This window comes from Engystomops pustulosus, unplaced genomic scaffold, assembly GCF_040894005.1.
Source record: "Engystomops pustulosus unplaced genomic scaffold, aEngPut4.maternal MAT_SCAFFOLD_427, whole genome shotgun sequence".
NCBI classification, from domain to species: Eukaryota; Metazoa; Chordata; class Amphibia; order Anura; family Leptodactylidae; genus Engystomops; species Engystomops pustulosus.
Genome location: NW_027285306.1, coordinates 29,692 through 53,656, shown reverse-complemented (window position 1 = coordinate 53,656; position 23,965 = coordinate 29,692). Strand labels below are relative to the sequence as shown.

Genomic DNA, 23,965 nt, shown 5'->3' with positions numbered 1-23,965 from the left:
TTCCTCTAGGTCTGCCCTCCTACCTTCCTCTAGGTCTGCCCACCTACCTTCCTCTAGGTCTGCCCTCCTACCTTCCTCTAGGTCTGCCCACCTACCTTCCTCTAGGTCTGCCCTCCTACCTTCCTCTAGGTCTGCCCACCTTCCTTCCTCTAGGTCTGCCCACCTACCTTCCTCTAGGTCTGCCCACCTACCTTCCTCTAGGTCTGCCCTCCTACCTTCCTCTAGGTCTGCCCACCTACCTTCCTCTAGGTCTGCCCTCCTACCTTCCTCTAGGTCTGCCCACCTACCTTCCTCTAGGTCTGCCCTCCTACCTTCCTCTAGGTCTGCCCACCTACCTTCCTCTAGGTCTGCCCTCCTACCTTCCTCTAGGTCTGCCCTCCTACCTTCCTCTAGGTCTGCCCTCCTACCTTCCTCTAGGTCTGCCCTCCTACCTTCCTCTAGGTCTGCCCACCTTCCTTCCTCTAGGTCTGCCCACCTACCTTCCACTAGGGGTGGGATTCTTCTTATGGAGTATGAAGTCCACGCAGGTTACACCATCTTTGCGCCAGTTTTCGGTCTGACTTTTCACTGAAAACGCTTTCATAAATATGGCCCAGTGCCTGCCCCATAGTAGTGACAGTAGCCAATGGTTACGGAGCCTGCTCTCAGCAGCCACAGTGGCCATTAGTCACAGTGATGCCCCTAGTAGCCAATAGTCACAGTGATGCCCCCAGTAGGCAGTAGTCACAGTAATGCCCCTAGTAGCCAGTAGTCAGAGTGATGCCCCCAGTGGCCAGCAGTCAGACTGAAGCCCCCAGTGGCCAGTAGTCACAGTGATTCCCCCAGTAGCCATTAGTCACAGTGAAGCCCCCAGTGGCCAGTAGTTACAGTGATGCCCCCAGTGGCCAGTAGTCACAGTGATGCCCCCAGTGGCCAGTAGTCACAGTGATGCCCCCAGTAGCCAGTATTAAGAGTGATGCCCCTAGTATCCAGTAGTCACAGTGATGCCCCCAGTAGCCAGTAGTCTCAGTGATGCCCCCAGTAGCCAGTAGTCACAGTGATGCCCCCAGTCGCCATTAGTCACAGTGATGCCCCCAGTAGCCATTAGTCAGAGTGAAGCCCCCAGTGGCCAGTAGTCACAGTCATGCCCCTAGTAGCCAGTAGTCACAGTCATGCCCCCAGTAGTCACATTCATGCCCCCGTTAGCCAGTAGTCACAGTGAAGCCGCCAGTAGTCACAGTGATGCCCCCCGTCGCCAGTAGTCACAGTGATGCCCCCAGTAGTCACATTAATGGCCACAATATCCAGTAGTGTCAGTGATTTACCCAGTAGTGTCAATGATTTACCCAGTAGACACAATAATTCCTCCAGTGGCAAGTAGTCACAGTGATGCCCCCAGTGGCCATTAGTCACAGTGATGCCCCCAGTAGCCATTAGTCAGAGTGAAGCCCCCAGTGGCCAGTAGTCACAGTCATGCCCCTAGTAGCCAGTAGTCACAGTCATGCCCCCAGTAGTCACAGTGATGCCCCCGTTAGCCAGTAGTCACAGTGAAGCCGCCAGTAGTCACAGTGATGCCCCCCGTCGCCAGTAGTCACAGTGATGCCCCCAGTAGTCACATTAATGGCCACAATATCCAGTAGTGTCAGTGATTTATCCAGTAGTGTCAGTGATTTACCCAGTAGACACAATAATTCCCCCAGTAGCCAGTAGTCATAGTGATGCCCCCAGTAGCCAGTAGGCACAGTAATGCCCCCATTAGTCACATTGATGACCCCAGTAGCCAGTAGTCACAGTGGTGCCCCCAGTGGCCACAGTGATGCTGCCAGTATCTAGTAGGCACATTGATGCCCCCAGTAGCCAAAAGTCACAGTGATGCCCTCAGTAGCCACCTTGCTGCCCCCACTAGCCAGTAGTCACAGTGATGCCCCCAGTAGTCAGCAGTCACAGGGATGCTTCAGTAGTCAGTAGTCACAGTGATGTTCCCTGTAGACACAGTGATGCCCCAAGTAGTCACATTGATGCCCCCAGTATCTAGTAGTCACAGTGATGCACCCAGTAGCCCCAGTGCCTGTCCCCAGTACTCAGTGATGCCCCCAGTAGCCATTAGTCACAGTGATGCCCCCAGTAACCAGAAGTAATAGTGATGCCCCCAGTAGCCATTAGTCACAGTAATGTCCTCAGTAACCAGTAGACACAGTGATGTTTCCAGTATTAACAGTGATGCCCCCAGTAGTCACAGCGAGGTCCTCAGTAGCCATTAGTCCCAGTAATGCCCCCAGTATCCAGTAGACACAGCAATGCCCCCAGTAGTCACATTGATTCCCCCAGTATCTAGCAGTCACAGTGAAGCACCCAGTAGCCCCTAGTGCCTGCCTCCAGTACTCAGTAGCAAAGGTGATGTCTCCAGTATCTAGTAGTCATAGTGATGCTCTCAGTAGCCATTAATCACTGTTATGCCCCAGTAACCACTAGTCACAGTAATGTCCTTAGTAACCAGTAGTCACAGTGATGCCACCAGTAGCCATTAGTCATTATGATGCCCCCAGTAGTCAGAGTGATGCCCCCAGTATCTAGTAGTCACAGTGCCATTCCCAGTAAGAGTGATGCCCTCAGTAACCAGTAGTCAGAGTGATGCCCTTAGTAACCAGTAGTCAAAGTGATGTTCCCAGTAGTCAGAGTGATGCCCTCAGTAGCCAGTAGTCAAAGTGATGTTCCCAGTAGTCACAGTGATGTTCCCAGTAGCCAGTAGTCACAGTGATGTTCCCAGTAGTCACAGTGATGCCCTCAGTAACCAGTAGTCACAGTGATGTTCGCAGTAGTCACAGTGATGTTCCCAGAATCCAGTAGTCACAGTGATGTTCCCAGTAGTCAGAGTGATGTTCCCAGTAGCCAGAGTGATGCCCTCAGTAACCAGTAGTCACAGTGATGTTCCCAGTAGTGACAGTGATGTTCCCAGTAGTCAGATTGATGCCCCCCTGTATCTAGTAGTAACAGTGATGCCACCAGTAGCCATTAGTCACTGTGATGCCCCCAGTAGTCAGACTGATGCCCCCAGTATCTAGTAGTCACAGTGATGGTCCCAGTATCTTTTAGTCACAGTGATGCCCCCAGTATCTAGTAGTCACAGTGATGTCCCCAGTAGTCACAGTGAAGTCCCCAGTATCTTGCAGTCACAGTGATGCCCCCAGTAGTCAGAGTGATGCCCCCATGTTTCTAGTAGTCACAGTGATTCCCCGGTAGCCATTAGTCATTGTGATGCTCCCAGTATCTTGCAGTCACAGTGATGTTCCCAGAAGTCACAGTGATGCCCTCAGTAACCAGTAGTCACAGTGATGCCCCAGTAGCCATTAGTCAGTTATGTCCTCAGTAGCCAGTAGTCACAGTGATATTCCCAGTAGTCAGAGTGATGCCCCCCTGTATCTAGTAGTAACAGTGATGCCCCAGTAGCCATTAGTCATTGTGATGCCCCCAGTAGTCACAGTGATGCCCCCAGTATCTAGTAGTCACAGTGATGTTCCCAGTATCTTGTAGTCACAGTGATGCCCCGGTAGCCATTAGTCAGTTATGTCCTCAGTAGCCAGTAGTCACAGTGATATTCCCAGTAGTCAGAGTGATGCCCCCCTGTATCTAGTAGTAACAGTGATGCCCCAGTAGCCAATAGTCATTGTGATGCCCCCAGTAGTCACAGTGATGCCCCGGTAACCATTAGTCAGTTATGTCCTCAGTAGCCAGTAGTCACAGAGCCGGATCAGTGATCGCTGAGAGACAGATCCCGCCCATGCTTCTCCCTTCCTTTTGTCTGGAATTTATTGGGTTCTTCCTGCTGCACTGTTGTAGAGACGCCACCACATGGAAGCAGCGCTGTCTATAGTGGGAATCTGCTCCTTGTACATGGACTGTTTGGTTTTAATCCTGCATCATGTCATTAGGCTTCCTGAAGGTAATGCAAGGCCTTAGCTGGCAAAGTCTCTGTAAGGAGAACTATTACCCCGACCCGTGGGCTTTTAGTTTGATCATGTGTGTTGTTTTTCTGGTGGAGGACCTTCGTATTGGTGGCAGCAGGTGGGATGAAGCCTGAGGAGGAATAGAACCTGCTGGGAATGTCTGGGGCTCATACTCAGGGATATGGGAACCACTTCCGTGTGTATGAACCCGAAAAACGTGAGCGAGTGCTGGAAACACCTGACAGACCAGAGTGGACATCGTGGCCTTCGGTGGTGGCCGCCTTCTCTCTTCTGCCGCCATAATGGGGTTTTCAAACAAATATTTTTGTACTTTTTGTGGCAAAACCTTGAACGTTGTGTCCAGTTACATGGAACCGACCCAGAAGATCCGTAGAAGATGATGATTCAGGATGAGTCTGGAGGTCTAGTGGTGACTACAGACCGGCCCCTTGTGTGACCCCTGACGGACTCCACCGTGACACCCCAAGGAGGGAAGGAGGCATCTCCATATCCCCCCCCCCCCCCAGTAGAAGGATCTAGAGCTGGACAGAGTTGTCCTCTCGTTCTCCTGATTAACCCTTTAGTCTTTCCAGCATCACCTGTGACACACAGATCCCCCCCCCCCCCCCCCCCCCCCCACACACACATTGTCCTGATTTATCATCAAACTGCTCGGAATTTTATATTTTTATTTCCAGTTTTTCAATGAGGAACAAAATGAGAAAGTTATTCATAAAATCTACGTTCAGTGACAACAAGCAGAAGAGCACAGATGGGGGAGGGTGAGATGCACTGTCCATGCAGATGTGTCCTCCTCACCGCTCCTGGTGGTTGGACCTGATACGTGAGCGGCGTATGTGAGCCACAATGTTGGGTCACACGAGCGCTTGGCCTGCTGCTCTATTCATCCCTATTGTTGTAGGGGTCGGAGCTTCTCCAGTTACATCCCTTTCTCATGGGTCGTTTTAGGTTATTCTTTCCCTAAACCCTGGATTTACAGGAATGGAGCCGCCGACTAGTGGCTCTATATTCTCCAATCCGGTAAGGCAGGACCCATCTATGAAGTAAGGGGGGACCACAAGCAGTAAGGATGGGCCACTAGCAGTAAGGGGGGGACCACTAGCAGTAAGGGGGGACCACTAGCAGTAAGGGGGGACCACAAGCAGTGAGGGGGGACCACTAGCAGTAAAAGGGAACCACAAGCAGTGAGGGGGGACCACAAGCAGTGAGGGGAGACCACCAGCAGTAAGGGGGGACCACTAGCAGTAAGGGGGGGACCACTAGCAGTAAGGGGGGACCACTAGCAGTAAGGGGGGACCACAAGCAGTGTGGGGGGACCACTAGCAGTAAAAGGGAACCACAAGCAGTGAGGGGGGACCACAAGCAGTGAGGGGAGACCACCAGCAGTAAGGGGGGACCACTAGCAGTAAGGGGGGACCACTAGCAGTAAGGGGGGACCACTAGCAGTGAGGGGAGACCACAAGCAGTGAGGGGGGACCACTAGCAGTAAAAGGGAACCACAAGCAGTGAGGGGGGACCACAAGCAGTGAGGGGAGACCACCAGCAGTAAGGGGGGACCACTAGCAGTAAGGGGGGACCACTAGCAGTAAGGGGGGACCACTAGCAGTAAGGGGGGACCACAAGCAGTGAGGGGGGACCACTAGCAGTAAAAGGGAACCACAAGCAGTGAGGGGGAACCACAAGCAGTGAGGGGAGACCACCAGCAGTAAGGGGGGATCACTAGCAGTAAGGGGGGACCACAAGCAGTGAGGGGGGACCACAAGCAGTGAGGGGAGACCACCAGCAGTAAGGGGGGACCACTAGCAGTAAAAGGGAACCACAAGCAGTAAAAGGGAACCACAAGCAGTAAGGATGGACCACTAGCAGTATGGGGGGACCACTAGCAGTATGGGGGGACCACTAGCAGTATGGGGGGACCACTAGCAGTATGGGGGGACCACTAGCAGTATGGGGGGACACATCTGCACTATAAATGTTTAGGATAACAACAATGAGGTGACAGCGAGACGTGTGCAGATAGTTGGCGCGCCGCCATCCACGTATGTACAAGATATTGTCCCATGTGATCAGGTAATATCCATAGGGGCCACAGTCAGGAGGGGCCCGTTACAGGATAACCGCCATGGCCTCCAGGAACGTCCAGGAAATGACCCCCTGTATCTATTTCCTCCTTCATTCACTGCAGCAGAAATACTTGACAAACCTCGGGTCCGCAGCAGATTCGGCTTTGCCCCTCGTGATCTGGCGCGTGATGTCACGAAAATCGGACTAGTTCAGACTGAGCAGAGCAAACAATGAGAGTATTACTGAACAATGGCGGATGTCACAGCATGCTGGGAGTTGTAGTTAAGCAGCAGCGGAAGCATCGCAGGCCGGTGACAATTGTGCTACAAGAACAGACGGGGTCAAAGGTTTGTGAAGTACCACGGATAGTCCTACAAGGGGTTAATGGCGATATTATTGTAGCTCATGCAGTTCTGTACCTAATCGTCTGAAGAATTAGTCGCGGGGCGGTCAGAGAGGGCAGGAAGAGGTTAATGGAGGCGTCGGGTGCGTCTGGGGGTCTCTGGAGATGTTGAGCCTCTTCCCTTTCCTTCGAGGTGACTTCATCCTTCTCCACCTCGTAGACTCCAGTGGCAGCTTAATCCATGGAATCCGCGGGGATCGGCTGTCACCTCGCCGTCTGCTCCGGTCATGGGCACATGATCTCGTAACGCAAGTAGGAAATCTCTGGAACATCTGCCGGGGATAAAGAGAAGATTTGTCTCAGCCACTTTCAGCCGCATCTCGATGTCTATAGAAGATCAAACAACGACATGTGACCCGAACACAACGACTCAAGGCCCCGGAAACCCTCCATGCCCCCCGCCCCCGCACCTAGAGCCCGTGATGAAGGGCAGCACCACAGTCATTGTAATTACTGCAACCTCCGAGGACACTGCACATAGTACAGACTGCACAGGAGGGAGGACACTGCACATAGTACAGACTGCACAGGAGGAGGACACTGCACATAATACAGACTGCACAGCAGGGAGGACACTGCACATAGTACAGACTGCACAGGAGGGAGGACACTGCACATAGTACAGACTGCACAGGAGGGAGGACACTGCACATAGTACAGACTGCACAGGAGGGAGGACACTGCACATAGTACAGACTGCACAGGAGGGAGGACACTGCACATAGTACAGACTACACAGGAGGGAGGACACTGCACATAGTACAGACTGCACAGGAGAGAGGACACTGCACATAGTACAGACTGCACAGGAGGGAGGACGCTGCACATAGTACAGACTGCACAGGAGGGAGGACACTGCACATAGTACAGACTGCACAGGAGGGAGGACGCTGCACATAGTACGGACAGCACAGGAGGGAGGACACTGCACATAGTACAGACTGCACAGGAGGAAGGACACTGCACACAGTACAGACTGCACAAGAGGGAGGACACTGCACATAGTACAGACTGCACAGGAGGAGGACACTGCACATAATACAGACTGCACAGGAGGGAGGACACTGCACATAGTACAGACTGCACAGGAGGGAGGACACTGCACATAGTACAGACTGCACAGGAGGGAGGACACTGCACATAGTACAGACTGCACAGGAGGGAGGACACTGCACATAGTACAGACTACACAGGAGGGAGGACACTGCACATAGTACAGACTGCACAGGAGGGAGGACACTGCACATAGTACAGACTGCACAGGAGAGAGGACACTGCACATAGTACAGAGTGCACAGGAGGGAGGACACTGCACATAGTACAGACTGCACAGGAGGGAGGACACTGTACATAGTACAGACTGCACAGGAGGGAGGACACTGCACATAGTACAGACTACACAGGAGGGAGGACACTGCACATAGTACAGACTGCACAGGAGAGAGGACACTGCACATAGTACAGACTGCACAGGAGGGAGGACGCTGCACATAGTACAGACTGCACAGGAGGGAGGACACTGCACATAGTACAGACTGCACAGGAGGGAGGACGCTGCACATAGTACGGACAGCACAGGAGGGAGGACACTGCACATAGTACAGACTGCACAGGAGGAAGGACACTGCACACAGTACAGACTGCACAAGAGGGAGGACACTGCACATAGTACAGACTGCACAGGAGGAGGACACTGCACATAATACAGACTGCACAGGAGGGAGGACACTGCACATAGTACAGACTGCACAGGAGGGAGGACACTGCACATAGTACAGACTGCACAGGAGGGAGGACACTGCACATAGTACAGACTGCACAGGAGGGAGGACACTGCACATAGTACAGACTACACAGGAGGGAGGACACTGCACATAGTACAGACTGCACAGGAGGGAGGACACTGCACATAGTACAGACTGCACAGGAGAGAGGACACTGCACATAGTACAGAGTGCACAGGAGGGAGGACACTGCACATAGTACAGACTGCACAGGAGGGAGGACACTGTACATAGTACAGACTGCACAGGAGGGAGGACACTGCACATAGTACAGACTGCACAGGAGGGAGGACACTGCACATAGTACAGACTGCACAGGAGGGAGGACACTGCACATAGTACAGACTGCACAGGAGGGAGGACACTGCACATAGTACAGACTGCACAGGAGGGAGGACACTGCACATAGTACAGACTGCACAGGAGGGAGGACACTGCACATAGTACAGACTACACAGGAGGGAGGACACTGCACATAGTACAGACTGCACAGGAGAGAGGACACTGCACATAGTACAGACTGCACAGGAGGGAGGACACTGCACATAGTACATACTGCACAGGAGGGAGGACACTGCACATAGTACAGACTGCACAGGAGGGAGGACACTGCACATAGTACAGACTGTACAGGAGGGAGGACACTGCACATAGTACAGACTGCACAGGAGGGAGGACACTGCACATAGTACAGACTGCACAGGAGGGAGGACACTGCACATAGTACAGACTACACAGGAGGGAGGACACTGCACATAGTACAGACTGCACAGGAGGGAGGAGACAGCACATAGTACAGACTGCACAGGAGGGAGGACACTGCACATAGTACAGACTGCACAGGAGGAGGACACTGCACATAGTACAGACTGCACAGGAGGGAGGACACTGCACATAGTACAGACTGCACAGGAGGGAGGACACTGCACATAGTACAGACTGCACAGGAGAGAGGACACTGCACATAGTACAGACTGCACAGGAGGGAGGACACTGCACATAGTACAGACTGCACAGGAGGAAGGATACTGCACATAGTACAGACTGCACAGGAGGGAGGAGACTGCACATAGTACAGACTGCACAGGAGGGAGGACACTGCACATAGTACAGACTGCACAGGAGGGAGGAGACTGCACATAGTACAGACTGCACAGGAGGGAGGACACTGCACATAGTACAGACTGCACAGGAGGGAGGACACTGCACATAGTACAGACTGCACAGGAGGGAGGACACTGCACATAGTACAGACTGCACAGGAGGGAGGACACTGCACATAGTACAGACTGCACAGGAGGGAGGACACTGCACATAGTACAGACTGCACAGGAGGGAGGACACTGCACATAGTACAGACTGCACAGGGGGGAGGAGACTGCACATAGTACAGACTGCACAGGAGGGAGGACACTGCACATAGTACAGACTACACAGGAGGGAGGACACTGCACATAGTACAGGCTGCACAGGAGGGAGGACACTGCACATAGTACACATCTGACTGCAATCCCAAGACCTCCCCTTCCGCTCTACGAAATGGCGTGGATCTAAACGATCCTGGTCTAGACATGGTTTCCTGAGAAGGTAGGTTCTGCTGTTAGGACTACTTACCGGGACGTACGTTGGTATCATAGATAGCTGACAGAAGAGTATAGTAGTAACCCAAGCAGAATGGTAAATGGTGAGAACATCAGAGAGGCGACACCTGGCGGAACACATAAAGATTATGAGCTGGTCATCAGAGGGGGTCACTTCTTACATTTGTCACATTATAGAGCATGTACTGAATACCGTCATACAGTGCTCACATAACACTACCAGATAATCATGGAGTAATTCCCTCGGGTGTACTGCACCATGTGTGGGGTTAGAGTAGAGTGTGTAGGAAGCCTTGGATTTGTGGAGGTGTCATCGAGCAGCTGGGTTACCCAATGGTAGTTTACAATGTGGGCAATTTGGGCGGTCGCATGGCCCACTGAATGTGGGGGGATTGAATCCGGGAGATAATATTTGGGCATGATACTGCAGGTCAGGAGAAGTCACCATGAACTTCTGGACCCAATGGAGCAGATCATTACGTGTGAGTTGCTCGTTGCCCCTCCTCATGTGTAGTGTCACCGAGTGTCTTCCTTCCATATATGACCCGTTGTCCCTGTGTTAGTAGTCAGTATTTTTTGGTTAGGTGTCCTGGTAGACTTGTTGGACGTGATGTAAATGGTGTTGAGAGAAAGATACAGCCCATAATCTCCTCGATGGACACGATGGTCTTAATCCAGAAGTTGTGATTTTTATTCAGTTATATATCAGTTTGAGGGCAGTTATCTGGGATCTCTGGAGAAGCAATATTATTTCTGGGGAGTAATATTCACTTTATTGAGAAAACATTATGGGAAGGCCCCCCACCAGCTTGTGCCCCGAGGCCTCCACCACCCTAACCCACCCCTGTGCCCCGAGGCCTCCACCACCCTCACCCACCCCTGGTCTCCGGTAGTGAATTGGAGATCTGGCCCATTGGTGGCCATCACCGGAGCCCAGGCTTCTTTGCACTCACCACTTATGGTGACTTGTCCATCCTGCAGATTGTGGAGCGTCTGTATCTGGACTGTGTAGTCGCCATTGAACGTCTCCTGGAAGTTCTGGATCACCAGTGACCCGTTGCGCTTGCAGCTGGCCTCGGGGAAGAACTTCTCTCCCTTTATGTCTGTTCCATTGATGTTGGTCAATATCTGGTCAGTTGCACTGGTGCTCAGTCCTTTATACCAAGACGCAAAAAGGATCTTCCCATCTACCCCGATGACGTTGAAGGTGACGGTGTCTCCAGCTTTGGGATTCAGCGGGATGATTTCTATACTGAGTTTACTGCTTACTCCGATAAAGAAGTGGAGAAGAACTGCAAGAGACGAGGAATATCACTATCTGTATATACTGCACCACCGCAGACGTCACAGTCAGTGCTTGATGGAAGGGTTAAAGGAAACTTCTTCTACATCCCTTGTATATTGGACCCTAAAAAGGATCAATAGTCAAGGTGACTTATAAGAGATGGAATATGCAATGATCCTGAGGGCTCTGGGTCCAATAGCTGTAATGGAGCCCAAAGCCCCTCAGGTGCATTTGCATAATTTTTAAAGTCTTTTTTTGGAGGAACAAGGGCATGAGGATCTAAAAGAAGAGCACACAGCGGGGCGCCAGTGCTTGGTTTATTATCCTTCATCCTGGTGGTAGATGTCCTTTATAAAAAGCTGAGATGAATAATTTGCCTCAGAATAAAACATTTCATGTGTTTTACCTGATAGAAGAAAACCTCCGGGGAGCACCGAGCGACCTCCAGACATGTCTACAACCTCCTGAGATCAGCACCTGAGGGGGGAGAAAGTGTCGGAGTTTGTGATGATTGTCAAATGTTATAATAATGATAAATGGTTATAAATATCAGTCACATATTCACGGCCCTAAAATACTGGAAGCAGAGACCTAGGACATACCTCCCAACATTTGTGAAAGGGAAAGAGGGACAAAATGGCGGCACGCGTAGTGGCGATCCCCTAAGCCACACCCCCAATCACTCCCTGGCCATGCCCCAAATTTTAGCCATATTATAATAATAAAAATCATCTCAATCAAAAAAAAAAAAAAAATTATCCTCTATGGGATTTGAACCTAGAACCTGCAGTGTCCATGTATAATAATGTCACAGCACCTCAACCCACTGAGCTATAACCTCTGTGATTATCATGGATTAGAATTTTGGTAATTAAGAACTATGACTACTGATACACTGTGACACAGATGTAATGCCTTGGTATATAGGGAGGGATCTTCTCAGAGATTATTGTAATTATTGAGACTATTATTATTATTATGGAGATGATTATTATTATTTTTACTATTATTAATAATCGTCTCCATAATAATAAAAATAATACAATTAATAATAATAATAATAATAATAATAATAGTCTCAATAATTACAATAATAACCTCTGAGAAGATCCCTCTCTATATATCAGTGCATTAGTCTGTGTCACAGTGTAAATGGCAGATAACACTTCTTAGTTACCAGAAATCCTCAGCTCTGTATCACTGGGCTTATAGCTCAGTTAGTTAAGGCTCCTGTCTACAGTGCAGAGGGTTCCAGGTTCGAATCTCAGTCCGGGGCAAAACTTTATTTAATTTAATTACATACAGAGCTTGTGTCTGGGGAAGCCCTGGAGACCATATATGGACAGATACTGATCTGACCTGATGACGTGGTCCCTGCTCTCCGCTAACCCGACACTTCTCTGAAAAGGATTCCCTGCCCGATGTCTGTAGAAGCCATTCTGTACTGTGAGTTCTGGCTTTCAAAGTATTTACTATGTGGACACAGCGCCGGGACCTGGGGGGAAAATCCGTGAAAATCTCATAGCTGCCCGTGAGGCGGGGCAGAGGTAAGAAAAAAACGGGACTTTCCCGGCAAAATCGGGACGGTTGGGAGCTATGCTAGGAACCAGAGATCTAGGAACCAGAGGCCCTGGAACCAGAGGCACAGGAAGCAGAGACCTAGGAACCATAGATCTAGGAAGCAAAGACCTAGGAAGCAGAGGCCCAGGAACCAGAGGCCTAGGAAGCAGAGGCCTAGGAAGCCATAGCTCCCAACCGTCCCGATTTTGACGGGACTTTCCCGTTTTTCGTACCTCTGCCCCGCGTCACGGGCAGCTATGATGTTGTCACGGATTCTCCCCCCAGGTCCCGCTGTGTCCCGGCGCTGTGTCCACATAGTAAATACTTTGAAAGTCTGAACTCACAGTACAGAATGGCTTCTACAGACATCGGGAGGGAATCCTTTTCAGAGAAGTGTCGGGCTTAGCGGAGAAAGCAGAGACCATGTCATCAGCTTCAGATCAGCATCTGTCCATATATGGTCACTGCATCTCCTAGGCTTCCCCAGAGCAGACATCGGCCAGGGAATCCTTTTCAGAGAAGTGTCGGCTTAGCAGAGAGAGCAGGGACCACGTCATCAGCTCAGATCTCTATCTGTCCATATATGGTCTCCAGGGCTTCCCCAGACACAAGCTCTTTATATAATTAAATTACATAAAGCTTTGTCCAGGCTGAGATTCGAACCTGGGACCCTCTGCACCATAGACAGGAGCTTAACTAACTGAGCTATAAGCCCAGGGTCATTTACTAAGGCCCCCGATTCGCGTTTTCCTTACGTGTTAACCGAATATTTCCGATTTGCGCCGATTTTCCCTGAATTGCCCCGGGATTTTGGCGCACGCGACCGGTTTGTGGCGCATTGGCGCTGGCATGCACGCGACGGAAATCGGGGGGCGTGGCCAAACGGTAACCCGACGGATTCGGAAAAACTGCCGCATTTAAAAAAAAAAATTGGTCGCACAGGCCATACTTACATGCACCACGATGAAGACGATGAACTCCGGGGCACCTCGGCGGACTCCGGCGCAGCAGCGCCACCTGGTGGACATCGGGCGCAGGACCTTCATGAATAGCTGGAAGACCCGAACGCTCGTCAGAGAAGCCGCCGCTGGAACGCGATTGGACCGGGTAAGTAACTATGCCCCATTTTGTTGCACAGAATGTATTGTGAACAAACAGCGCCCCATATGCCCCTGATCCTGCTTGGTCATAGTGTATAAGGAAGGACCACAGTAGGAGAGAACCTGCCCCTGATCCTGCTTGGTCATAGTGTATAAGGAAGGACCACAGTAGGAGAGAACCTGCCCCTGATCCTGCTTGGTCATAGTGTATAAGGAAGGACCACAGTAGGAGAGGACCTGCCCCTGATCCTGTTTGGTCATAGACTATAAGGAAGGACCACAGTAGGAGAGAACCTGCCCCTGATCCTGCTTGGTCATAGTGTATAAGGAAGGACCACAGTAGGAGAGGACCTGCCCCTAATCCTGTTTGGTCATAGACTATATGGAAGGACCACAGTAGGAGAGAACCTGCCCCTGATCCTGCTTGGTCATAGACTATAAGGAAGGACCACAGTAGGAGAGAACCTGCCCCTGATCCTGCTTGGTCATAGTGTATAAGGAAGGACCACAGTAGGAGAGGACCTGCCCCTGATCCTGTTTGGTCATAGACTATATGGAAGGACCACAGTAGGAGAGAACCTGCCCCTGATCCTGCTTGGTCATAGACTATAAGGAAGGACCACAGTAGGAGAGAACCTGCCCCTGGTGCTGCTTGGTCATAGTGTATAAGGAAGGACCACAGTAGGAGAGAACCTGCCCCTGGTCCTGCTTGGTCATAGTGTATAAGGAAGGACCACAGTAGGAGAGGACCTGCCCCTGATCCTGCTTGGTCATAGTGTATAAGGAAGGACCACAGTAGGAGAGAACCTGCCCCTGGTCCTGCTTGGTCATAGTGTGTAAGGAAGGACCACAGTAGGAGAGAACCTGCCCCTGATCCTGCTTGGTCATAGTGTGTAAGGAAGGACCACAGTAAGAGAGGACCTGCCCCTGATCCTGCTTGGTCATAGTGTATAAGGAAGGACCACAGTAGGAGAGAACCTGCCCCTGATCCTGCTTGGTCATAGTGTATAAGGAAGGACCACAGTAGGAGAGAACCTGCCCCTGGTCCTGCTTGGTCATAGACTATAAGGAAGGACCACAGTAGGAGAGGACCTGCCCCTGGTCCTGCTTGGTCATAGTGTGTAAGGAAGGACCACAGTAGGAGAGAACCTGCCCCTGATCCTGCTTGGTCATAGTGTGTAAGGAAGGACCACAGTAAGAGAGGACCTGCCCCTGATCCTGCTTGGTCATAGTGTATAAGGAAGGACCACAGTAGGAGAGAACCTGCCCCTGATCCTGCTTGGTCATAGTGTATAAGGAAGGACCACAGTAGGAGAGAACCTGCCCCTGGTCCTGCTTGGTCATAGACTATAAGGAAGGACCACAGTAGGAGAGGACCTGCCCCTGGTCCTGCTTGGTCATAGTGTATAAGGAAGGACCACAATAGGAGAGAACCTGCCCCTGATCCTGCTTGGTCATAGTGTATATGGAAGGACCACAGTAGGAGAGAACCTGCCCCTGATCCTGCTTGGTCATAGTGTATATGGAAGGACCACAGTAGGAGAGAACCTGCCCCTGGTCCTGCTTGGTCATAGTGTATAAGGAAGGACCACAATAGGAGAGAACCTGCCCCTGATCCTGCTTGGTCATAGTGTATAAGGAAGGACCACAGTAGGAGAGAACCTGCCCCTGATCCTGCTTGGTCATAGTGTATAAGGAAGGACCACAGTAGGAGAGAACCTGCCCCTGGTCCTGCTTGGTCATAGTGTATAAGGAAGGACCACAATAGGAGAGAACCTGCCCCTGGTCCTGCTTGGTCATAGTGTATATGGAAGGACCACAGTAGGAGAGAACCTGCCCCTGGTCCTGCTTGGTCATAGTGTATAAGGAAGGACCACAGTAGGAGAGAACCTGCCCCTGATCCTGCTTGGTCATAGTGTATAAGGAAGGACCACAGTAGGAGAGAACCTGCCCCTGCTCCTGCTTGGTCATAGTGTATAAGGAAGGACCACAGTAGGAGAGAACCTGCCCCTGGCCCTGCTTGGTCATATTGTATAAGGAAGGACCACAATAGGAGAGAACCTGCCCCTGATCCTGCTTGGTCATAGTGTATAAGGAAGGACCACAGTAGGAAAGAACCTGCCCCTGATCCTGCTTGGTCATAGTGTATAAGGAAGGACCACAGTAGGAGAGAACCTGCCCCTGGTCCTGCATGGTCATAGTGTATAAGGAAGGACCACAGTAGGAGAGGACCTGCCCCTGGTCCTGCTTGGTCATAGTGTATAAGGAAGGACCACAGTAGGAAAGAACCTGCCCCTGATCCTGCTTGGTCATAGTGTATAAGGAAGGACCACAGTAGGAGAGAACCTGCCCCTGGTGCTGCTTGGTCATAGTGTATAAGGAAGGACCACAGTAGGAGAGAACCTGCCCCTGATCCTGCTTGGTCATAGTGTATAAGGAAGGACCACAGTAGGAGAGAACCTGCCCCTGGTCCTGCTTGGTCATAGTGTATAAGGAAGGACCACAGTAGGAGAGAACCTGCCCCTGGTCCTGCTTGGTCATAGTGTATAAGGAAGGACCACAGTAGGAGAGAACCTGCCCCTGGTCCTGCTTGGTCATAGTGTATAAGGAAGGACCACAATAGGAGAGAACCTGCCCCTGATCCTGCTTGGTCATAGTGTATAAGGAAGGACCACAGTAGGAGAGAACCTGCCCCTGGTCCTGCTTGGTCATAGTGTATAAGGAAGGACCACAGTAGGAGAGAACCTGCCCCTGATCCTGCTTGGTCATAGACTAAGAAAGGACCACAATAGGAGAGAACCTGCCCCTGATCCTGCTTGGTCATAGTGTATTAGGAAGGACCACAGTAGGAGAGAACCTGCCCCTGATCCTGCTTGGTCATAGTGTATAAGGAAGGACCACAGTAGGAGAGAACCTGCCCCTGATCCTGCTTGGTCATAGTGTATAAGGAAGGACCACAATAGGAGAGAACCTGCCCCTGATCCTGCTTGGTCATAGTGTATAAGGAAGGACCACAGTAGGAGAGAACCTGCCCCTGGTCCTGCTTGGTCATAGTGTATAAGGAAGGACCACAGTAGGAGAGAAACTGCCCCTGATCCTGCTTGGTCATAGTGTATAAGGAAGGACCACAGTAGGTGAGAACCTGCCCCTGGTCCTGCTTGGTCAAAGACCATAAGGAAGGACCACAGTAGGAGAGAACCTGCCCCTGATCCTGCTTGGTCAAAGACCATAAGGAAAGACCACAGTAGGAGAGAACCTGCCCCTGATCCTGCTTGGTCATAGACTATATGGAAGGACCACAATAGGAGAGAACCTGCCCCTGATCCTGCTTGGTCATAGTGTATTAGGAAGGACCACAGTAGGAGAGAACCTGCCCCTGATCCTGCTTGGTCATAGTGTATAAGGAAGGACCACAGTAGGAGAGAACCTGCCCCTGATCCTGCTTGGTCATAGTGTATAAGGAAGGACCACAGTAGGAGAGAACCTGCCCCTGATCCTGCTTGGTCATAGTGTATAAGGAAGGACCACAGTAGGAGAGAACCTGCCCCTGGTCCTGCTTGGTCATAGACTATATGGAAGGACCACAATAGGAGAGAACCTGCCCCTGATCCTGCTTGGTCATAGTGTATTAGGAAGGACCACAGTAGGAGAGAACCTGCCCCTGATCCTGCTTGGTCATAGTGTATAAGGAAGGACCACAGTAGGAGAGAACCTGCCCCTGATCCTGCTTGGTCATAGTGTATAAGGAAGGACCACAGTAGGAGAGAACCTGCCCCTGATCCTGCTTGGTCATAGTGTATAAGGAAGGACCACAGTAGGAAAGAACCTGCCCCTGGTCCTGCTTGGTCAAAGACCATAAGGAAGGACCACATTAGGAGAGAACCTGCCCCTGATCCTGCTTGGTCATAGTGTATAAGGAAGGACCACAGTAGGAGAGAACCTGCCCCTGATCCTGCTTGGTCATAGTGTATAAGGAAGGACCACAGTAGGAAAGAACCTGCCCCTGGTCCTGCTTGGTCAAAGACCATAAGGAAGGACCACATTAGGAGAGAACCTGCCCCTGATCCTGCTTGGTCATAGTGTATAAGGAAGGACCACAATAGGAGAGAACCTGCCCCTGGTCCTGCTTGGTCATAGTGTATAAAGAAGGACCACAGTAGGAGAGAACCTGCCCCTGATCCTGCTTGGTCATAGTGTATAAGGAAGGACCACAATAGGAGAGAACCTGCCCCTGATCCTGCTTGGTCATAGTGTATAAGGAAGGACCACAGTAGGAGAGAACCTGCCCCTGATCCTGCTTGGTCATAGTGTATAAGGAAGGACCACAGTAGGAGAGAACCTGCCCCTGGTCCTGCTTGGTCATAGTGTATAAGGAAGGACCACAGTAGGAAAGAACCTGCCCCTGGTCCTGCTTGGTCAAGAACCATAAGGAAGGACCACATTAGGAGAGAACCTGCCCCTGATCCTGCTTGGTCATAGTGTATAAGGAAGGACCACAATAGGAGAGAACCTGCCCCTGGTCATGCTTGGTCATAGACTAAGGAAGGACCACTGTAGGAGAGAACCTGCCCCTGGTTCTGCTTGGTCATAGTGTATAAGGAAGGGCCACAGGAGGAGAGAACCTGCCCCTGGTCATGCTTGGTCATAGACTAAGGAAGGACCACTGTAGGAGAGAACCTGCCCCTGGTTCTGCTTGGTCATAGTGTATAAGGAAGGGCCACAGGAGGAGAGAACCTGCCCCTGATCCTGCTTGGTCATAGTGTATAAGGAAGGGCCACAGGAGGAGAGAACCTGCCCCTGATCCTGCTTTGTCATAGTGTATAAGGAAGGACCACCTTAGGAGAGAACCTGCCCCTGGTCCTGCTTGGTCATAGTGTATAAGGAAGGACCACAGTAGGAGAGAATCTGTCCCTGACCCTGCTTGGTCATAGACTATAAGGAAGGACCACAGTAGGAGAGAACCTGCCCCTGGTCCTGCTTGGTCATAGACTATAAGGAAGGACCACAGTAGGAGAGAACCTGCCCCTGGTCCTGCTTGGTCATAGTGTATAAGGAAGGACCACAGTAGGAGAGAACCTGCCCCTGGCCCTGCTTGGTCATAGTGTATAAGGAAGGACCACAGTAGGAGAGAACCTGCCCCTGATCCTGCTTGGTCATAGTGTATAAGGAAGGACCACAATAGGAGAGAACCTGCCCCTGATCCTGCTTGTTCATAGTGTATAAGGAAGGACCACAGTAGGAGAGAACCTGCCCCTGTTCCTGCTTGGTCATAGTGTATAACGAAGGACCACTGTAGGAGAGAACCTGCCCCTGGTTCTGCTTGGTCATAGTGTATAAGGAAGGACCACAGTAGGAGAGAACCTGCCCCTGATCCTGCTTGGTCATCGTGTATAAGGAAGGACCACAGTAGGAGAGAACCTGCCCCTGGTCCTGCTTGGTCATAGTGTATAAGGAAGGACCACAGTAGGAGAGAACCTGCCCCTGGTCCTGCTTGGTCATAGACTATAAGGAAGGACCACAGTAGGAGGGAACCTGCCCCTGGTCCTGCTTGGTCATAATGTATAAGGAAGGACCACAGTAGGAGAGAACCTGCCCCTGATCCTGCTTGGTCATAGTGTATAAGGAAGGACCACAGTACGAGAGAACCTGCCCCTGATCCTGCTTGGTCATAGTGTATAAGGAAGGACCACAGTAGGAGAGAACCTGCCCCTGATCCTGCTTGGTCAAAGACCATAAGGAAGGACCACAGTAGGAGAGAACCTGCCCCTGGTCCTGCTTGGTCATAGTGTATAAGGAAGGACCACAGTAGGAGAGAACCTGCCCCTGATCCTGCTTGGTCATAGTGTATAAGGAAGGACCACAATAGGAGAGAACCTGCCCCTGGTCATGCTTGGTCATAGACTAAGGAAGGACCACTGTAGGAGAGAACCTGCCCCTGGTTCTGCTTGGTCATAGTGTATAAGGAAGGGCCACAGGAGGAGAGAACCTGCCCCTGATCCTGCTTTGTCATAGTGTATAAGGAAGGACCACCTTAGGAGAGAACCTGCCCCTGGTCCTGCTTGGTCATAGTGTATAAAGAAGGACCACAGTAGGAGAGAACCTGCCCCTGATCCTGCTTGGTCATAGTGTATAAGGAAGGACCACAATAGGAGAGAACCTGCCCCTGGTCCTGCTTGGTCATAGTGTATAAGGAAGGACCACAGTAGGAGAGAACCTGCCCCTGACCCTGCTTGGTCATAGACTATAAGGAAGGACCACAGTAGGAGAGAACCTGCCCCTGATCCTGCTTGGTCATCGTGTATAAGGAAGGGCCACAGTAGGAGAGAACCTGCCCCTGGTCCTGCTTGGTCATAGTGTATAAGGAAGGGCCACAGGAGGAGAGAACCTGCCCCTGATCCTGCTTTGTCATAGTGTATAAGGAAGGACCACCTTAGGAGAGAACCTGCCCCTGGTCCTGCTTGGTCATAGTGTATAAGGAAGGACCACAGTAGGAGAGAACCTGCCCCTGATCCTGCTTGGTCATAGTGTATAAGGAAGGACCACAGTAGGAGAGAACCTGCCCCTGGTCCTGCTTGGTCATAGTGTATAAGGAAGGGCCACAGTAGGAGAGAACCTGCCCCTGATCCTGCTTGGTCATAGTGTATAAGGAAGGACCACAGTAGGAGAGGACCTGCCCCTGCTCCTGCTTGGTCATCTTGTATAAGGAAGGACCACAGTAGGAGAGAACCTGCCCCTGATCCTGCTTGGTCATAGTGTATAAGGAAGGACCACAGTAGGAGAGAACCTGCCCCTGGTCCTGCTTGGTCATAGTGTATAAGGAAGGGCCACAGGAGGAGAGAACCTGCCCCTGATCCTGCTTTGTCATAGTGTATAAGGAAGGACCACCTTAGGAGAGAACCTGCCCCTGGTCCTGCTTGGTCATAGTGTATAAGGAAGGACCACAGTAGGAGAGAACCTGCCCCTGATCCTGCTTGGTCATAGTGTATAAGGAAGGACCACAATAGGAGAGAACCTGCCCCTGGTCCTGCTTGGTCATAGTGTATAAGGAAGGACCACAGTAGGAGAGAACCTGCCCCTGACCCTGCTTGGTCATAGACTATAAGGAAGGACCACAGTAGGAGAGAACCTGCCCCTGATCCTGCTTGGTCATCGTGTATAAGGAAGGGCCACAGTAGGAGAGAACCTGCCCCTGGTCCTGCTTGGTCATAGTGTATAAGGAAGGGCCACAGGAGGAGAGAACCTGCCCCTGATCCTGCTTTGTCATAGTGTATAAGGAAGGACCACCTTAGGAGAGAACCTGCCCCTGGTCCTGCTTGGTCATAGTGTATAAGGAAGGACCACAGTAGGAGAGAACCTGCCCCTGATCCTGCTTGGTCATAGTGTATAAGGAAGGACCACAGTAGGAGAGAACCTGCCCCTGGTCCTGCTTGGTCATAGTGTATAAGGAAGGACCACAGTAGGAGAGAACCTGCCCCTGGTCCTGCTTGGTCATAGTGTATAAGGAAGGACCACAGTAGGAGAGAACCTGCCCCTGATCCTGCTTGGTCATAGTGTATAAGGAAGGGCCACAGGAGGAGAGAACCTGCCCCTGATCCTGCTTTGTCATAGTGTATAAGGAAGGACCACCTTAGGAGAGAACCTGCCCCTGGTCCTGCTTGGTCATAGTGTATAAGGAAGGACCACAGTAGGAGAGAACCTGCCCCTGATCCTGCTTGGTCATAGTGTATAAGGAAGGACCACAGTAGGAGAGAACCTGCCCCTGACCCTGCTTGGTCATAGACTATAAGGAAGGACCACAGTAGGAGAGGACCTGCCCCTGATCCTGCTTGGTCATAGTGTATAAGGAAGGACCACAGTAGGAGAGAACCTGCCCCTGATCCGGCTTGGTCATAGTGTATAAGGAAGGACCACATTAGGAGAGAACCTGCCCCTGGTTCTGCTTGGTCATAGTGTGTAAGGAAGGACCACAGTAGGAGAGAACCTGCCCCTGATCCTGCTTGGTCATAGTGTATAACGAAGGACCACTGTAGGAGAGAACCTGCCCCTGGTTCTGCTTGGTCATAGTGTATAAGGAAGGACCACAGTAGGAGAGAACCTGCCCCTGATCCTGCTTGGTCATAGTGTATAACGAAGGACCACTGTAGGAGAGAACCTGCCCCTGGTCCTGCTTGGTCATAGTGTATAAGGAAGGACCACAGTAGGAGAGAACCTGCCCCTGATCCTGCTTGGTCATAGTGTATAACGAAGGACCACTGTAGGAGAGAACCTGCCCCTGATCCTGCTTGGTCATAGTGTATAAGGAAGGGCCACAATAGGAGAGAACCTGCCCCTGATCCTGCTTGGTCATAGTGTATAAGGAAGGGCCACAGGAGGAGAGAACCTGCCCCTGATCCTGCTTGGTCATAGTGTATAAGGAAGGGCCACAGGAGGAGAGAACCTGCCCCTGATCCTGCTTTGTCATAGTGTATAAGGAAGGACCACCTTAGGAGAGAACCTGCCCCTGGTTCTGCTTGGTCATAGTGTGTAAGGAAGGACCACAGTAGGAGAGAACCTGCCCCTGATCCTGCTTGGTCATAGTGTATAAGGAAGGACCACAGTAGGAGAGAACCTGCCCCTGTTCCTGCTTGGTCATAGTGTATAACGAAGGACCACTGTAGGAGAGAACCTGCCCCTGGTTCTGCTTGGTCATAGTGTATAAGGAAGGGCCACAGGAGGAGAGAACCTGCCCCTGATCCTGCTTGGTCATAGTGTATAAGGAAGGGCCACAGGAGGAGAGAACCTGCCCCTGATCCTGCTTTGTCATAGTGTATAAGGAAGGACCACAGTAGGAGAGAACCTGCCCCTGATCCTGCTTGGTCATAGTGTATAAGGAAGGACCACAGTAGGAGAGAATCTGCCCCTGATCCTGCTTGGTCATAGTGTATAATTAAGGACCACAGTAGGAGAGAACCTGCCCCTGATCCTGCTTGGTCATAGTGTAGAAGGAAGGACCACAGTAGGAGAGAACCTGCCCCTGATCCTGCTTGGTCATAGTGTATAAGGAAGGACCACAGTAGGAGAGAATCTGCCCCTGATCCTGCTTGGTCATAGTGTATAAGGAAGGACCACAGTAGGAGAGAACCTGCCCCTGATCCTGCTTGGTCATAGTGTATAAGGAAGGACCACAGGAGGAGAGAACCTGCCCCTGATCCTGCTTGGTCATAGTGTATAAGGAAGGACCACAGTAGGAGAGAATCTGCCCCTGATCCTGCTTGGTCATAGTGTATAAGGAAGGACCACAGTAGGAGAGAATCTGCCCCTGATCCTGCTTGGTCATAGTGTATAAGGAAGGACCACAGTAGGAGAGAATCTGCCCCTGATCCTGCTTGGTCATAGTGTATAATTAAGGACCACAGTAGGAGAGAACCTGCCCCTGATCCTGCTTGGTCATAGTGTAGAAGGAAGGACCACAGTAGGAGAGAACCTGCCCCTGATCCTGCTTGGTCATAGTGTATAAGGAAGGACCACAGTAGGAGAGAATCTGCCCCTGATCCTGCTTGGTCATAGTGTATAAGGAAGGACCACAGTAGGAGAGAACCTGCCCCTGGTCCTGCTTGGTCATAGTGTATAAGGAAGGACCACAGTAGGAGAGAACCTGCCCCTGATCCTGCTTGGTCATAGTGTATAAGGAAGGACCACAGTAGGAGAGAATCTGCCCCTGGCCCTGCTTGGTCATAGTGTATAAGGAAGGACCACAGTAGGAGAGAATCTGCCCCTGGCCCTGCTTGGTCATAGTGTATAAGGAAGGACCACAGTAGGAGAGAATCTGCCCCTGATCCTGCTTGGTCATAGTGTATAAGGAAGGACCACAGTAGGAGAGAACCTGCCCCTGGTCCTGCTTGGTCATAGTGTATAAGGAAGGACCACAGTAGGAGAGAACCTGCCCCTGGTCCTGCTTGGTCATAGACTATAAGGAAGGACCACAGTAGGAGAGAACCTGCCCCTGGTCCTGCTTGGTCATAGACTATAAGGAAGGACCACAGTAGGAGAGAACCTGCCCCTGGTCCTGCTTGGTCATAGACTATAAGGAAGGACCACAGTAGGAGAGAACCTGCCCCTGGTCATGCTTGGTCATAGTGTATAAGGAAGGACCACAGTAGGAGAGAACCTGCCCCTGGTCCTGCTTGGTCATAGACTATAAGGAAGGACCACAGTAGGAGAGAACCTGCCCCTGGTCCTGCTTGG

The 23,965-nt window shown here is 51.3% G+C and overlaps 1 protein-coding gene across 1 annotated transcript; it reads right to left on the bottom strand.

Moving 5' to 3' along the window:
• Nucleotides 1-4,598: 4,598 nt before the first annotated feature.
• LOC140111339 (cell adhesion molecule CEACAM16-like) lies at nt 4,599-11,625 on the bottom strand. Its single transcript, XM_072132363.1, has 4 exons — nt 11,488-11,625; nt 10,750-11,088; nt 9,810-9,903; nt 4,599-6,683 (listed from the first exon to the last, which is right to left on the bottom strand). Exons 1-3 carry the CDS (start codon nt 11,531-11,533, stop codon nt 9,827-9,829), a joined length of 462 nt encoding a protein of 153 aa, XP_071988464.1. The 5' UTR covers nt 11,534-11,625; the 3' UTR covers nt 4,599-6,683; nt 9,810-9,826.
• Nucleotides 11,626-23,965: the final 12,340 nt, after the last annotated feature.